Source organism: Glycine soja, chromosome 2 (genome assembly GCF_004193775.1).
Source record: "Glycine soja cultivar W05 chromosome 2, ASM419377v2, whole genome shotgun sequence".
In the NCBI taxonomy this organism is placed as follows: domain Eukaryota; kingdom Viridiplantae; phylum Streptophyta; class Magnoliopsida; order Fabales; family Fabaceae; genus Glycine; species Glycine soja.
In genome coordinates this window covers 42,694,991-42,709,786 of record NC_041003.1, presented here as the reverse complement: position 1 = coordinate 42,709,786, position 14,796 = coordinate 42,694,991, and the positions used below count along the sequence as shown (strand labels likewise).

The 14,796-nt window shown below is 29.8% G+C and overlaps 1 protein-coding gene across 1 annotated transcript; it reads right to left on the bottom strand.

Moving 5' to 3' along the window:
* Nucleotides 1-424: 424 nt before the first annotated feature.
* On the bottom strand, nt 425-5,242 carry LOC114395849 (auxin-responsive protein IAA9-like). The gene is made up of 7 exons (XM_028357719.1): nt 4,961-5,242; nt 3,745-4,187; nt 3,431-3,654; nt 3,121-3,347; nt 2,881-3,022; nt 1,600-1,661; nt 425-895 (listed from the first exon to the last, which is right to left on the bottom strand). Exons 2-7 carry the CDS (start codon nt 4,150-4,152, stop codon nt 858-860), a joined length of 1,101 nt encoding a protein of 366 aa, XP_028213520.1. The 5' UTR covers nt 4,153-4,187; nt 4,961-5,242; the 3' UTR covers nt 425-857.
* Nucleotides 5,243-14,796: the final 9,554 nt, after the last annotated feature.

Sequence of the window (14,796 nt, the reverse complement as noted above, 5' to 3'; positions counted from 1 at the left end):
GTCAACACAAAATAACTTCTAGCCTAAACTAAACACTTTCTGATACGGGAGACAGATATAACTTAAAAACTGATTTCTAGTTCTAAGTAGATCGAACCCCAAAAAATAACACTTAACTATGGAATTCTATCTTTTTCATGCGGGTTCTTAAAAAATATTTAGTCAAACAAATTTAGTAACTTATTATACGTAATAATAAATTATGATTAAATGACTTTATAAAATTATTTTTTATCGTCAGCGTATAATCTTTTTTCTAAATATTTTCTTTCCTCATGTTATATGAATATGCACTATTTCCCTACAACATGTTTTCATTTCTAATTTTAATTACAAGAAAAAAAAAATAGTTGAATTAAGAATTTATATAGGACTACGAATACTTTGCTCCAATTCTTTACCAACTCATAACTACCACATGACATTTGACAAAAGAGAAACAGTAGAAGGTGCATTACATATATAATAACTTCTTGTTTTTTATCACACCAAGTTGCAAACATAGAAGAGATGATCCAATTTACAAACTACAAATCCTTCACCACAACAGGAACATGAGAGCACATAAAAAATATAAGAACCTCCCACAGACAGGTTTTTGGGGTTTTATAAGTTGTGACAATCATGAAAAAAGCTTACTGAATATAAACATCATGACAACAGAACACACCGATAGTAAATAATATCATGATCAACAAGGCAGCTTTAGTACCAAATTCTATCCAGTCCAAACATGCCTTAAGTTGTGCTTCCAAGCCATTATGGCCTTGTGTTGCTCCCTCACACAGCCAAGAAAACATTTTAACCCCACAAGCAGTTAGATGGATAGAAGGGTGTGATGAGATGCTTAATTCTGCCTAGTTCCTGCTCTTACTTTTTTCAACAGCTCTTGGTGCTGCAAAAAAGATAACATTGAATAAGATATGCTTAGTTATAAAAGTAAAGACAGAAAGGAAAACACACAGAATACAAATCATGGAAATTTTTATACAGTAAACTTGTAATTGATTTGGTTTCACCTGTATCAAATAGAAGTTGAGAGCAGATTCAAAGTAATTGGAAAAGTAAACTAGCTTAACTAGGATTCTGTCAATATTCATGTAAAAAGACAAGAAAATAAATTCTGCCACTCTCCAGTTTATATTTAGGATATACCATTTCCAAAATTGGAAAAAAAAAATAACATACATCCAACCATTTTTTAAACACAGTTTTTTTTTTTATCTTTGATTCCCACAGTCAGCATGCTGTGGTTCTCTTTTAGTGTAAGAAGTTATCTGTTTCCAAACTTCACTATGGAATTATAGTAATACTTAACATATTTCAATGGCAACTGCAAATTTGATCACTAAGTGTTTTTGGTTTGGCTTTATTTTGGATAAATAATCACTTATTTTTGCCAACTTTCCAAGAAATTTTTTGACTGACTAATTGAAACATGCATTAGTCTTTTGAAATATTCTAATTTAAAATTTTGAATTTTATGTCCATTCATTAACTCCAACTCCAGAAAGTTACATTCATTACTTTTCTGACAAACTTCACCATAAATCTCTTCAGCTATATAGGTTTTAAGATGGTCTTGAATGGAATACTAACCTAGACCAATGGCTTCAGAGCTCTTCATAATCCTTAGCCTCTTGCACGTCTCAGTAAACATCCTGCAAAGAGTTTAGATATTAGATTGAGTTAATTAGCAGATATACCCAACATCAGTGACAACAAAAAAATAGTGTTCAAATGCATTATCATGAACAACTCAAAGTGGAATAAAAAAAAAGGCTTAGTCTTTCTAATTCTACATAAAAATGTGCTTAAATGTATTTAATCCATGTTCATGTAAAACTCTACAATAGTAAACAAGAAAGTACCATATTTAACATTCAATAATATCTAATAATAGTTCTTTGAATAAACAGCATCGTATTGACAAAGAACTTTTTTAAGCACTATAGATAAAAATTAAACCCCATTATGAGTTGCTTCCTTTTTCCTCTTTGACAAGAATGACTTTAGCGTGTCAAATAATTAAAAATAACCCTCGTCCTTAAAGCTGCTATAGCTTATAATAATTGAAGTATTGAACCCCTAGGCCAATAATTTCAAGCCAATTCAGAACCTAAAAGAACTATACAATTTATCATTGTGCAAAAAAAATTTGGCTCCCCAAGGTCTCCCCTAGAAAAATAGTTACATTAGACATTTTTCCTCCAGTAGTAAAAAACATGATATACATTTGATATTTTGGCATGTTATTATCGATGAACAGTCAATCATCCCCAAAGAATAAGTACTCAACATCCTAACTATGTTTTCATTTTTAAGATACAGAACTAAACAAATCATAAAACATATTGATTTTTTTTCTTTCCCTTTCATTGCTCTGTGATGCCATGTATACCCATGCATCTATTATAATTTAAATCTCTGATGTTACAGGAAACTGACTCAATGACTCCATAGATCATTAGGTTGTTAGGCATTCCTTAATCCTTATATTTTTCAGCAGGATAAATTTAATAAACACATAATTTATGGCTCTCCAAATAACAAGAGGATATGATACTTCTTCGCACTTCCCCAGCCGATGTCACATATCCATCAAGTGGATGTTACAATGTACACATTCTAGCTAAAAAGGTTAATTTCTGTGTACCCACATTGTTTTCGTATACTCACAATAAACATGATAGGCACTACAATTTATAGTAATTATTCAAGCCTTCCTTGGGTTTGTACAATCTTTTATGCAGAATGCTAGTTTTCTACCATCTATCAACATTCCTTAATGTGCTTCTTCCACTATTTTTAAAGAATTCATTATTTTTAAAAGAAATGCCAATAAAAGACTTGAAAGTACATAAATGAATCAGAACTCACTCCCAGGGAACATCACCCACTAGCATCCAGTCTCCATCTTTATCCTCGTAAGTAAGAACATATTCTGATCCATGAAGCAGATCCTTCAGCTTGGTTTCATTCAGCACCTCCCCTCCCAGATTTCCATGAGATCCACAAGAACCTGACATCACATCAACATAAGCAGTAACTGGATCCTGGCAAAATGGCTCCAACAATCAAAAGGCTAAACTTTATCAAATAAAACTAACTCTTTCCTACCTATGGTAAAACAACTGAACATATTCTCCAGCGCAGAAGATAGGTCGGCATACGCATTGTAATTCTTCAAGTCTACTTTTCTTAAGTAAGGTGCACCATCCATACTGACCTTTACAAACAGTGCACCAGGCCCCACTTTTCCATCTACTTCTTCAACATTCTTTGAAGTAGTGACCAATGAATTCTTCCTAAATGACCTTATAGGAGGCCAACCAACAACCTGTGCCCTGCCACACAAGGACCATCATTCATCAAAGATCATTTCCAAGGGTAAGCCCAAACTTTATGCCAATTCCCACTATCCACTTACTTGGTAGCTGGTGCACTGCTATTGTTATTAGTAGAATCATTAAGATTTGGTCTGCTTTCGTTGACAGCATGAGACCTCTCGTGACCAACCTTCACTGTTGCGAGTTCTTTGGCTTGCTGCTGAGCCCCGACGTTCTCAAGCATAGAGCTTGGTTTCAACCCCACATTAGAAGAAGGCCTTGGTGGCAATATTGTGTTGACCTCGGAACTAACAAGCAATTTCTCCTGCATGGTAAATTGGGGGCTTTTAGTGCCTGGTCCAGCATTTAAAAAATTACATGTGATATGTCCCCTTGGATTTGAATTGGTATTTACCTCGGCGAATCCACTCATGACATCTGAGAACCCTCTTTTGTTTCCCAAAACAGCAGGCTTTGATGAGGAATGGTGTTCATCAGTTGCAGGATGCAAAGGAAACAGTGGCTTTTCATCAAACTGAATCGAACTTCTCAAGCAAAGATCTGAATCTCGTTCGGGAGATTGCGACCCCGGAAGCCCCAGTCTGAGCTCAGTAGCCTTGAGGTTCAGATTGCTCTTAGTCTCATCTGAGAAGGACGGCGCGGAGCTGTCCACAGATGAACAATCAGATAACCCCATGTAGTTGCGCTCTTTCAGTTTTGAGCTATTCAGGCACACACTTTCCATGGTGGCTGAGGAAGAAACCAACAAAGTGACATTGCTTTGACCTTCCTCTTCCGCTATGCCTAGCAGTGGCTTGGACATCACAGTTCAATCGAAAACCACCCAATTTTGAATACCTTATCAAACAATAACAAGTAACAACATCTGTCACGGAACCTTCAAAGTTCAAACTGACATACTAGAAACAAAAACAACCAATACTGAAACACAATTGGTCACAATTTCATTAATAAACAACCTTAACAAATTCACCTCAGTTTCTCTCTCTCTCTCTCTCTCTCTCTCTCTCTCTCTTTGTGCCTAAGATGCATGAAATTAGAAGCAATTTGATGAATTACTATATTAAAACCATTGTAACAATCATCATGAATATATGTCCATAAAATGCATTAGATTAATTACTTTGTAGTGGAGATAGTCATAGAACAAAGTTTCCAAAAATAACAGAAAGAGAACAAACCATTGGACAAGTGTTGATCAAACTAGAGAAAAAAAGAGAGGGCATGACATGAAGAACTTATAAGCCCAACTCTTCACTAAATCACCACTTCAACAAAGACACTTAAAAATGTTGAAATACAAACATACATGTATGTATATATTTATGTATAACACACTCACATAGAGAGTAAGCTTGATACTTGTTTTAATGGCCTAAAACTAAAGGAATTTTGAAAAGGGAAAACATTGACTGAAAGTTTGATCAGTTTTTTGCAACCCCATTTGAGGGAAAGATTCTGCATACCAAAGTTGGAGCCATTAAAGCAAAAAAAAAACAACCAACATAAAAAAAGATTTTGGGCTTTCCCAATCCTTGGTCAAACAAACAGGTAACAAGAAAAAAAAACGTGAAAGCAAACATTAGAAGCTGAAGATGACAATGTTTTACCTTGAGAATTAGCAGATCAGAAGGGTGAAGAAGAAGAGTGATTTGAGAACTTGGTTGAAAGCACAGAGAGAAGAAAGAGAAACAGAACTAAGGACCCTCCATTTGTCACAAAGTAACAAAAGCTCGACAGCATGCATTAAAATATACGACTTTAATATAAAGAAAGCGTCTCAAGAAAAACACTGCCCTTTATGCAATTTCCATTTTTACTCAAGGAAGAGGTTGAGGTGAAGTGAAGCAAGTCAAAATTCAGAATATCTACAAGAAACTGTAATATGAACAGTGATGAACAGCACAATTCTTTCACATTTTTTCTTACTATTTTGTGGCTAAAATTTATCAACTACCAAATCACGAGTGCATTCATTAAATATGAAACAAGACCTGCATAATTTTTATAAGTAATTTTTAACAAATTTTAATAAATAATAAAGACCGTATAATTTTTCATATAAAATATTTGAAGTTATTAATATGAAATTTTAATTTTTTTATTAGTATATAAAATTGTTGACTGGTAACTATATTTTTTTATTACTATATTATAAATACAATATATGTGAGGTCTCTCATTTCATTTGTTTTATTTATTTTTATTCACAAAAATTTAAATATGAGATTTTAGTTAAAGTATTGAGTTTGATTTGGTTTGAACAAACATAATAATGGTAGTTAGAAATTATTTTAAATATGAAATTTAAAAAAAAATTATAAATATAAATAAATTTGTTATATATGATAATATGTAATTAGATTATAATGAAAAAATATTACTTTAATAAAAAAAATATTTATTAATTTCTTCATTATTATTTTTATGAAATATTTAGCAGGGTTTTTTTAAAATGGATAAAATTTAAGTTTAATGTTTTAAATATTATTATTATTTTTAATTAAAAGTAAAATTTCATTTTAATAAGTAATATAAAAAATTTTATTGAATAATTTATTGAGATAAATTTTAATTTCAATGTTCAACAAAAAAGTTTAACTTCAATTAAAAATAATATCAAAATAATTGAAATATTGTGCTATTTTTATTCTGGATAATTATTTCTTTAACTTTTTATTTATTAAAAATGTGGATTCCACCGAATAATACGAGGAAACACAGCATGAATGCCTGGCTTTTCTGGTGATTGACATTGCACCGTCGATTTGTCATTATGGTAGAATCGACGGATGGGAAGCCTTCAGAAATAAATAGCATCTTTTCTTTTCAACGGGTAAAGTAAATAGCCATATGCCAACAAGAGGGTGGAAAAAACACTGCTATTTTTCCTAAACAAAACAATAAATCAAAAGGTTATTCTTTTACGAAGATATCTGCATAATTATATTAACTTTGTTAAAATTCGGATGATTGAATTAGTTTTTTTTTTTTAAATTAAATATGTCACCATATTACTCTTTCAAAGATTTAATATATTATATATTACAATTATAAAAAAAAAGATTTAATATATTACTACATTAATATCGTAATATTTTATATATCATTACTTTGATTTGTATTGAAGGTAAGCTATTATATATGAAATATTTAAAACATTTAAGATATTAATTTGATAATATTATTTTAAAATATTAATATGATTACATTTAAAATTATTGACAAATTAATTTGGTGACTAATTTCTTTTAAAGATTAATATAAACAACAAACTTAAAGGTCTACTAGAGGCAAAAAAAACACACACACACACAATTAGATACTTTTATATAGGCCATTAAAATATATCAAATATCACAATTTACGAATTTTGTTTGCAAGCTTTTCATAAATAAAATGAATTTTTATTTCTCAGCTCAAGCAGTGGAGTTCGACTCATAAAACAATGCCAATAAATATTTTGGATTTTAATTGAGTGTTGGGAAGGAGATATTAGGGTAGAAACCTTTATGACTAGATCGTCAACTAGTTTAAAACGGATTAATTAGTAGTTTTAAAAGACATTTACATTTGTTATTTACTCTTTTTTTTTTCTGCCAAACTATTCACATTGGTACCACGGAATATGGTACAAAAGTAGAAAATGATATGTGACTATACCCCAAAGCGAAATATTTCGTGGCATGATAAAGATTTATTTGCATGCTTCTATTCCATTGGTGAGTGGTAATTAAGTACATGCTAGTGACTTGCAATTTTGGGATGTGTATTGATCTGACTTCAACAGAAAATGGTACTTAAATAACATAGTCGGGCCTTTAAAAAAAACATAATTAGAAATTGGTAAATTTGTATAATTACATATTAGATTGAAAAAATTACAATCATAATTCAATAAAGTAAAATTATTAGATTTATTTTTTCCATAAACATTGATACGAAAGTATCACAATAAATCAGGATTTCTAAACGCTTGAATATCGAGTCGCTTTTCAGCCAAAGACGATTCCAACCATTTTGAAAAGTAGTTTTAAATTTCTATGACCAATATAACACCTGCATAAAAAACAACTGAAAAAAAATATAGTTCAAAACAGTTGCATTGGAGTCCCAAACATGGTAATTTTGGTTTCTTGGCGAAAATTGAAGATACTACCTACCTAAATATTACTCCGGATTTTTTTTTAATACAGATATGAAAACAAATATCATAGAAAACCCCAAAAATCACCGAGATACAAAATTGATATGTTTGATTCCTTAAAAAGGTGTTGAACACAACTTTTAATGAAAAATTTTATTTAATGATTTTTAATTAAAAGTATTTTTTAAAATTATTTTGTAATAAAAAACGAAAAATATAATTTTTAGTTTAATTAAAATTTTATTAAAACCTACGTCATAAACTTACTTTGAGATAAATAACTTTTTTTATTTAAATACATTTTTAATAATATTTATTGTTATAAATTGAAATTGCTCTCTTAAATGCTGATGATATGTCAATATTTCACCCTGTATAACATAAGTCTTGATGTCTTCGAATAAAAAAAAACGTAGATCTTGATAAGAACCAATTTTTCAAAGAAAATATTTTGTTAACATTAAAATAGAATAATAAATGATTATTTTCTTTAATTTTAGGATATATTTTTATATGGGTATATAAAAAATAAGAGAGAAAAATAATTCTATATAATATTATGTTTTTAATGTTAAGTGAAAGAAAAAATCATTTTTAACCGTTCTAAACTTTTTCGACGACGGGTCACTTACTTACTTACTTAATCAGTTATTCTTGTTGTTAACTAAACAAATCCAAATTGACCAACCATGTTACCCTCCAAAAATATGCTTAGACTTTTTGAAAACGCTCCTACCCAATGTAATGATGATGTTGTCCATATCCCTCTATTTTTAAATTTTGGTTTTTTTATTCAGTCTTTAAAAAGTATTATACCGTTCTTTTTCTTTGGTCTGGCGGAAGAAAAAAGAAAAGAAAAGAAAAAGACTCCATCCAAGAAAGAGAGGAACATTGTGATTATGAGGACAAAGAAAAACAAGGCATGCTCAGCATAATACTGAAAATTATATCAACTAAACAATTTCACCCAATCCACTCATTACCCTTTTTATTTTATGGGCAAGATTCCCTTCTCCATTCTACCACCCACTTCCTCAGTATTATACACAAAATGTTATTTTCAATATATACCATATTTACCCCCGCACTATCACATGTATAGCCTCTATATAGATGCCCCCACTACTTTCACATATATTGGTAGGACATATCCATAGGACCCTTTATTTGCATGGGGCAAATTTGGAAGCTCAAACCATAGACTTCCCCTCTATATAGTCTATAGGTGGTGTAACACGACAGAAGAGTTGAACTGAAAATGACATTTTTTAAATAGCTACCTTAAACTTTAATTTCAATCAAATTTATTCTTAGAAATTATCTTTTTGTAAATATGTTTTTCATTAAGTTAGAGTCAAATACTAACCAAAAGGAAAATTAGTAATTTATTTGTCTTTGAAGATTAATCATTAATTAAGCTTTTTTCCTTAAAATTATTTCTACATCTATTTAAAATTTAAAATATAATAAAATTATGAATTTAGAATAAATAAAAAGGGGAACTAATTAAAAAGAATCAATTTTTTTACTTGTTTTTAACTCTAAATTTCATACCAGTAAAAAAAAACTATAAATTTTATTATATTTAATGTTTAAAAAAAGTTAGTCACAAAAAATGGGATTTTAAATAAATAAATGTTGAGATTTTAATCCCAATTTATTATAAGAAAATAATTATAAAAATAATAAATTTTGAAGATTAATTGAGATGAAATTAAAATTTAGGTGTGTGTAGACAAATAAATTAAGAATTAATTCGGATGAATTTAAATTTTAAAATTTTATAAAAAAAATAAGCTTAAGAAAAAATAAATATGAAACTAGAATTTAGAATGTTTATTTGCGAATTCAAATTTAGAAAATTAAATATTGTTTTTCCAATATTTTAAAACATCTCTTATGGTCCAATGGGAGTTTTTTCTACAAAAATGGGGGTAGAGAGTTTATTAAACCTTTCATTATTAGGAATTAAACAAATCATAGAGAAAAGTTAGGTAAGTTTTTGAAAGAGTAAAAAATACGTGCTATTATTTATATAAAAAAAAGTTGATGGAGACAAAAAAAAAAAAAGCAAAGGGAAATGGTGTTGGGGGAGACAATAAAGCGGCTTTTAACTTTGGGTTGCCGGGGATAGACCACGACAAATAACTTCCTTCACTACCTCTGTCAATGGCCCACGCGCAGAACATCCTTGAGTGGTTTACGCGACCCAATCATGTTTGTCGGATCAACCTCTTTAAAGTTTCGGTGAGGGCCAAGTGGGTCCCTCAATCACCGTTTTAGCAAGCGATCATGCTGTTGCTTTTTTATGTCAAACTGTAATGCACGCGTGTGGCTGGCACCATTAGGATAGTCATTTCATTTGTTTCTCTTTTAGTATTAGTTTTTGAAACGTTTCTTGTTTAAATCATTAAGTATAGTAATTCATGTTTAAGCTTTAAAATGAATTATAATTATAATTACATATGATAGGATACAGTATACTAAATTTGTTGTGATTGAAAGAAAATTAATTTATCAATGAAAATAAAATGTGTAATAGAAGTATAATTTTTCTTTTATGAGATGTTGAAACTTCTTTTCTTTATAAAAACTACTTCCTCCAAACTTAAATATAAGAAAAATAACTAATTTCATATTAATTTAAAAAGTGGGCTAATGTTATTTGTTTTTATTAATCTTAGTTTAAAAAATGTTCCTAAAATGCTTTTCTAATTGAAACTTGATTCTTTTACCGCATTCAAATTTTATATTATGAATAAAAAATAGAATTATAATTAAACAAAGAATGTTTTATGAATAATACTATTAAATAATTTAATAAGGTGAAAATCCTTAATAGAAAATTTCTCAATACACCATAACTTGAAGTGGTTTACGGTGCATCATCTTTTATAGCTTTTAGATTAATATTTGTTGTACTAACTTATTATGAACTCTCCATTTGTGATTTGAAACTTCTTTGGGCAAACACCGTTCTTCCTTCCTTCCTTTACAATTTACAATTATACCATTTAACCATTTTTCTAGCACAAACAACCCAGACTAAAAATTATACAAAATAAACCTTTTGTGTTGATCACTATCATGCCATTTTTGTATTCATTGACGTTGTCTTTTTCAATAAACACACAAAGTTGGAGTTGCTACAAGATCCCAAGCAATTAAAGGCTTCGCCCGATACTGATCATCATCCTTTGTCGACGAGGTCTTTATTGGGCAGGCCAGTAGCAACTCCCAGAGTCCCTCACCAACAATTAGGAGTGTGAGGCGCCAAGAAAACGAAGATAAGGGGAAAGATAAAAAAAAAAAGTGGGTCACAGCTGGAAATCGCTTTCGGTATAAGCTCTTTATGGTTTATTTTTATTTGTTATTGATTAAAATTTATTAAACACGAAATACTTATTAAAGTTAGTAAGTCCCACCAATTATTTCGAATAAATTTTATTAATATTTATAAAAAAAATTATTCCTAAAATATTATTCATTGGAACTTAATATCATAAATAAGATAAAATCTTTAAAAATAAAATTATAATTAAATAAAAAATAGAATAAATAATCATTTTTGTTTCTAAATGTATAAAATACTAACAAATTTATTCTTAAACGTGTCTGGTAAATTCTGTTATAACAGACAAAAGTTAACGAATGCATGAATTTGTTGCATTTTTTTCACTCTCAAGAATTAAAATTTGAATTTTCATCTTTTAGGGACAAATTTGTTAATATTTTCTACATTTAAGAATTAAAATAATTATTTATCCTAAAAAATATTTTTAAAAAAATATTATATAAATAAAATTAATTAAATTTATTTATATTTAAGTCCAATATACAAAATGTTTTTTTACTTATATAAGAATAAAAAAAAACTTAGAACATTCACGACCTAACTGACTTGTTAAATGGATCCCACCATTGCATATTATTCATATTATATCTATTTTTATAGTTTAAGAATATTACTTCTTTCCCATCCAACAACTCAACAAGTTTTATTAAATAAGTCTTACAAATAATCACACATCATTATATTTGATCACTTTTTTAGAAAAATACAAATATGTTTGTTCCACAGTTTTTTTAAGATTACTTTGTATAAGCACTAGGTCCCTATTTTGAAATTCACTCCAACAATAGATAATCATTAAGCACCGTTATATTTCCTTAATATTGTAATAGATATCACCGTTGTGGTTGGCCTTAGTTATCCTAAAAAAATAGAGTGTATTAACAAGTGTATAGTTAGGATTTTCTTGTAGATAAATATACCTCCGATGATGCTTTAGGAATATATGTTCATCTTTAATTTTCTGTTATTTCTTTTTAGACTAGCTAGGTGATAGACTTACGTACGTAACACAATGTTGTTAATTACGGGTGCATGCTTCATTTTATCTCCGTCTAATAGCCTTCCGTTGTTGAAAGGATTAAAACTCAAGTCCTTAGACTACCACCCACATATGTCTAGTCTAAGGATTAAGAAAAAACTAAGATTTGATTGTCAAATTACACTTAATTTGAGCTATCTGACTTTCATGTCCCACACCACACATTGGTATAACACTCAATTCACGTACCTTAAAGCTTTATAGCTCTTGCCCATAATTAAGAATGTTACAAATCAATCATACTTTTTAATTACAAAATAAATTAAAGCTACTTTGTTGTCAACATAATATACGGAGCAACTTGGAACTATATTCCAGGTTACCTGCAGCGTTGGATTCCTTAGGTCGGCATTCATTGGTTTCTTATTCTTGTTATTAAGTTCAAGTTTATGGCCCCCTCCCAAGATTAAGAATTCCAACTATGTATATAAGACATTGTGTTGTGCACGTGATATTTTTTCATTTTAATTTAAGTGGCTAACAATAACATAAAAATAGGCCGTGATTCGGTGTCACGTATATTTCTTGTGTTTAAAATGGAGACAATTATATTAATGTTTGATATTTCTAAAAAAAATACTCAAAACTAGCTTGAAAATGGGATTATTATCAATGTGTTTGGAAAAGGCGTTGGATAACCGATAAATCGCGTTTGCCAAGTAAAAGATGTGAAAGCTATAACGGAGAGCTTCAACTTAGATTTGGAAAAGTATCTTAACTATGCATGACCAAACAGGTACATTATATATTGGCAATGAGAGCTAAGGTGGAAGAGCCAACATGTCTCCCACCTTAAGAAAGGGAATCCAGATTGCTAGATTATTAAATTTTAGAGTTAAATTATATTTATCTTTCATTCATTTAATACTTATTACAAGAGAATCTCCTTGTAAATTATTCTTATATATAGTAAATTCTATAACTTTTACAATTTCATTATAATGACATTCCCTTTTCTGTCATAGTTTGATTTTTGTTAACGATAATTCATCATGTGCGTGATAGTTTAAGGATAATTTTGCTTTTTTCTTTCTCATACAATCTCTTAAAAGTTAAGACCCTTCTTTGTTTCTAAAAATACAAAAGTGGAAGAGACACTCAAGGTAGAAACTCGTGTTGAAACATTTTGGGTTGAAGCTTGCGTGTAAACATCTCCATCATAGATAAGTATCTCTATGTGTGTTAATTTTTTCTTCATGTACGTTTAATTTTTCTTCATATGGGTTTAATTTTTTCATGTTATGCGTTTATTATTTCTTCATGTGTGTTTCTTTGTTGAGTTAATTTTTTCCATTGGAGTATTGTTAGTTGTTGTTGGGTTGTGATGTTCTGATATATTTCCCAATTAAAGAAGCTTTTTTTTTGTAAAGAGATTTTTAATATTGTTTTATTACTTTGAAGGTGTTTGATAAAATGTCTCAATTAAGGATTGCATCTTCTGACAGGACTAGTTGGAATGCAGTTAGGGTCAAACACAAAAAAATATTTTGGATGTGGATCTGTAATGGAAATTAAATGTAATGGAACCCATGTTAATCCGAATAGCTTATTTTATAGGAAAGATAAGTTAATTGTAAGGCATGGAAGATGAGTTTGATAAGTTTAGCATGGAGATGGAAGGCATAAAGACAGAAACATAAGACATGAAGCGAAAATTTGCAAGAATGCACACAAAGTTGTTACTTTTAGAAGAGAATTGTGAATCTCAGAAAGAAAATATCGTAACATTCACAATGTTAATTATAATTGTTGATGTTAATTTGTAAGTTGATCATGATGTTAATTTTAACTTTCATTACATTGTATCTCAATAATTTGTAAGTGTATAGAACTAAGTGTGTAAATGTCCACGTGCATTTTATAATACCCTGTACATGTAGTTATTTTGAACATTTATATGTCCCCCGTGCAATTTATAAAGTTCTCTTTTGCAACAATTGAGCAAATGTTCATCTACAAATAAAAAAGATATGTTTTGTGCTATAGTTACATTTATTCAATTCAAAAAGAGATACTTTGATAGCATAAATAGTCACTTTCATTTCATAATTAAATAGATTTCATCCATACACAATATTGTCTCAATCATTTACATTCTCAAAATAAACCATACCCAAAAAAAACAAAAGAAAATAACCCTCCTGCACCCGTCAATCTTAAGAAGTTGTTTGCCAAAACACATGCCTAATCCAACAAATGAGTTAAAAAAAAATAGAAAGTTTCCGGCCATTACAATGATATTAAACTACTTCCTAATTTCTAATCTTCCTTTAATTTTTGGTCTTTTCTTCTTTGCAACTTCATTTGGGTTATTGTTGGTGTCTGGGTTGGATGATTGTCTTGCCATTTGAGAATATGATTGTGAATCTTGTAATTTAGACACAATATAAATTTTTGGAATTGAATTTAACTAAACAACACAATTTTAGAATTTAGGAGGTGATGTTACAATATGTTAGTGCTTGGAGTTCGAGGACCAAGCTGCCTCCAAGAACAAGAGGAAGGAAAGGAATTCTGAATTTTCTCCTCTATTATGGAAGCACAATTACATACATATATAGCAGATATGGAGGGGATAAGAGCCCGACAAGCAAAACGAAAAAATATGCAAATCAGGGAATATCCTAACAGCATGATATTCCTTTATTCTCCGCTACCTAAGCATCTTCCAGAAGACACGATCCTATCCTAATGGTGCGCTTTTCCTTACGTACAAACGGTGCATGCTGCATGGGACCTCTGCTACCCAAGCTGCACATAGTCCTTCAAGTAGGTAGGGGTAGTGGTTTGTCTTTTGGGCCTTGTTTTCTGCAGTCCCTGATTGCTATTCGTATCACAATACCTGAAAGCTGATTCCAGATTCTTAGGTCAGAGATATGTTACTTTGGATTGGCTGAGTGTTAGG